This window comes from Branchiostoma belcheri, unplaced genomic scaffold (assembly GCF_001625305.1).
Source record: "Branchiostoma belcheri isolate BF01 breed outbred unplaced genomic scaffold, Haploidv18h27 scaffold3, whole genome shotgun sequence".
Taxonomy (NCBI): domain Eukaryota; kingdom Metazoa; phylum Chordata; class Leptocardii; order Amphioxiformes; family Branchiostomatidae; genus Branchiostoma; species Branchiostoma belcheri.
The window spans coordinates 7,129,840-7,132,506 of NW_017803909.1; the positions used below are offsets into that span (position 1 = coordinate 7,129,840).

At 44.3% G+C, this 2,667-nt stretch overlaps 1 protein-coding gene across 1 annotated transcript in view; it reads left to right on the forward strand.

Annotated features, from left to right (window-relative positions):
* Window positions 1-935: 935 nt before the first annotated feature.
* LOC109473415 (toll-like receptor 13) overlaps window positions 936-2,667 on the forward strand; it is a 5,845-nt gene continuing 4,113 nt past the window's right edge. Inside the window, exons 1-2 of the mRNA XM_019773275.1 lie at window positions 936-945; window positions 1,390-1,492. Coding sequence (XP_019628834.1) covers window positions 936-945; window positions 1,390-1,492 — 113 coding nt within the window. The remainder of the gene's footprint in view (window positions 946-1,389; window positions 1,493-2,667) is intronic.

Consider the following 2,667-nt stretch of genomic DNA (forward strand, 5'->3'; position numbering starts at 1 on the left):
CAACAAGCGGGAAACCTTCTCTCCGTGGCAAAAACTCCCTCGGCAGCAAATCGTCCCTCGCGGCCGCATATTACTAGTACTCGCGTCGCTCACAAAAATAACGCCCAACAAGACTGCGAAGGAGGCTACACACACCCCATGAACACAATGGAGTAGTCCCAGAACCCTTTGTAAATCATTGCAAGCAAAGCATCTCGTGATGCGCAGTGTGCTCAAGATTGTCTGGGTTATGGTCGACAAACTTGGATTTTCTAATGTTCCCGCGGCATTTCTAGATGTACCAATGTCGTGCATGTCTCCCTTTCAAAATGCAGGAAAATACGTTTTATTGTAGGTTTAAGAATACAAAAATTTCCCGGGAGAGCATGCCCTTGGACCCCCTATATTGGCCGCGCCTTTGGCGCTCGATTCCCCTTTTCAAGCATCTGTGGACGAACTCGGGGACCAGGGCAGGCGGGAAACACATAGAACGCTAGTGTGAAGTACCTTTAATGCGTCCTTCATTAAATGTAAGATAAACTTAATTTTCTCTGGTGCAGTTTGAATTAAAACACGTGTCAATTTACCGTTAAACACCGTTGCTGACCGTCCTGAATTTACCGTTAAGCGTTGCCAGGACGCCCCACCCCATGCAGACCCTCAATAGAGAATGAAAGTTCTTTTAAAACATTGAACATGTGGTTTGTGACGTTACAGTGGTAGCACTATACTGTCTGTCAATAGAGAGGACTGTGACCAAGACTGGGCGAACTAAGACCAACCCCGTTAGAAAAATAGCGTGGGCTATATGCTGCCCTGCCCCCCCCCCTGACTGTTGGATAGTGCTTGGATAAAGCCGCATAGTATGAACGCCGATCGAATCACTTTTCAAATGCTGTATTGTATGACTCAGGAACGAAACTAGTCGGGCAGGATCGGGCTTGCAGCGCACGGAAATGAGCTGGGGTGAGAGTTAGGTTAGGGTCAGGGTTTCAGACAGGTTATCGCTTCATTTCAGACGGAAATGCAGTGCCAGTCTTGTGAGACAGTCTTGTGAGCTAGACACAGGGCGCAGATAGACAGGTGACTCATACTCTGCAAGCAGAGGCTTAAGCTTTGGCTTAGTTTTGACGTGTTTTTTTTTTCCTAGTTTCTGTGTACCAGTATCCCAAACGGTGACGTATTGGATACCGTCCTGCTTCTTTGATTCCATCAGATCTACTTGGAGATTAGGTGTTTCAGATGGGGTAACCTTCTAGCCTGAGTGTCAGCCTTGTTAGCTTTCGTTCGCTCCCCAAGATCCGCTCCCCACCGGGAGCGAACGAAAGCTAACAAGGTTGACACTCAGGCTAGTAAACCTTCTTGCCGTGAAGGTGGGTTTTAAACTTTCTTTTTGGCACCCCTCCTGAGGTGGAGCCGCCGGACGGAACATTCCGGAACATCAAGAACAGGCTCCAGTTAGGAACATTGTGGAAGTGCAGGTACATGCCCCCGTGCAGAACATTCCGGAATTGCAAGATAAAATTCTATTACCAGATCCAGACGACCAGTGGTTTGGAGATGGGGATGACGTGCCCTTTCTACCACTGTAGATCAAGATAAAGTTTACAATGGCACAAGGCTGTTATTGTTTTGAAGTGCGATCTGTTATTCCTTCCATGTAAAAGTGGTTACTCTACTCTGTACAGCAATATTTTGTTTTAACTATCAGATACTAGTAAGTTTTAGAGTTCTCTTGCACCATTAACTTGTTATATATATTAATTCTATATTTCTTTATTAGCCATCATATCTTTTCATATTATTCCTGTTGCAAATATGTGCATCTTCAGGTATGGGCTTGTAATAATGTTTACTGCAGACATTTACCTGATGTATTTGAATGCGTTTATGAAACTGGCATTTGTATGTGTAGATATATACACTGTAAGGTACTGAGCATTTTATTTTACCCTAAGCACAATCATTTCTTCTGCATATGTAAGAAGCGTATCAATAAAAGTTTCATGAATACTTTGATTTAGGTGTGGTGCAAATTGATAGTTCTTTGTCCTGTGATATCACGTGATGACTTGACCGTGAGATTCAAACGGTGACCGTTAAAATCGTGGTTAGAAAGAAAGAAACATGATTGTACTTGTAGTATTTATCTTTACCCCTGTAACTCAAAAAGGCTGAGCTGTGTTAGCCTGGAGCCCAGTCGCCTCCCACGATCACTACCCCCACCCACAGTCGGCTAGTGCTCTGTAGTGGGCCGCCATAGTAATTATCCTAGTATGAACCCTGAATTACTTTTTAGGATTTCAAACGTTGTGCATTGTATGACTCATGACGAAATAATAGCTCATGCTAAACAAGGCAGGATCAGGCTCGTATCTCACGGAATTATTTCCTTAAATGTATTTTCGTAGGGTTAGGTAACCACCGAGCAGAATCGGTGGGGCAAGGGGATTTTTGGTTGGTCGCCTGTGTCCATGATTGGTCGCCCCACGATTAGAGTTCCAGATAACTAATCTCTTCATTTCAGACAGAACGGAACAAGGAAATGCTGACGGTCTGTCATGTGAGAGTCTTGTGAGTAGTTCACACAGGGCACAGATAGACAGGTGATTCATACTCTACCAGCAGAGGTTTTAATAGGCTTCGGCTAAGTATTGACGTTTCACTTTTTTGTACCATCATCCCTTT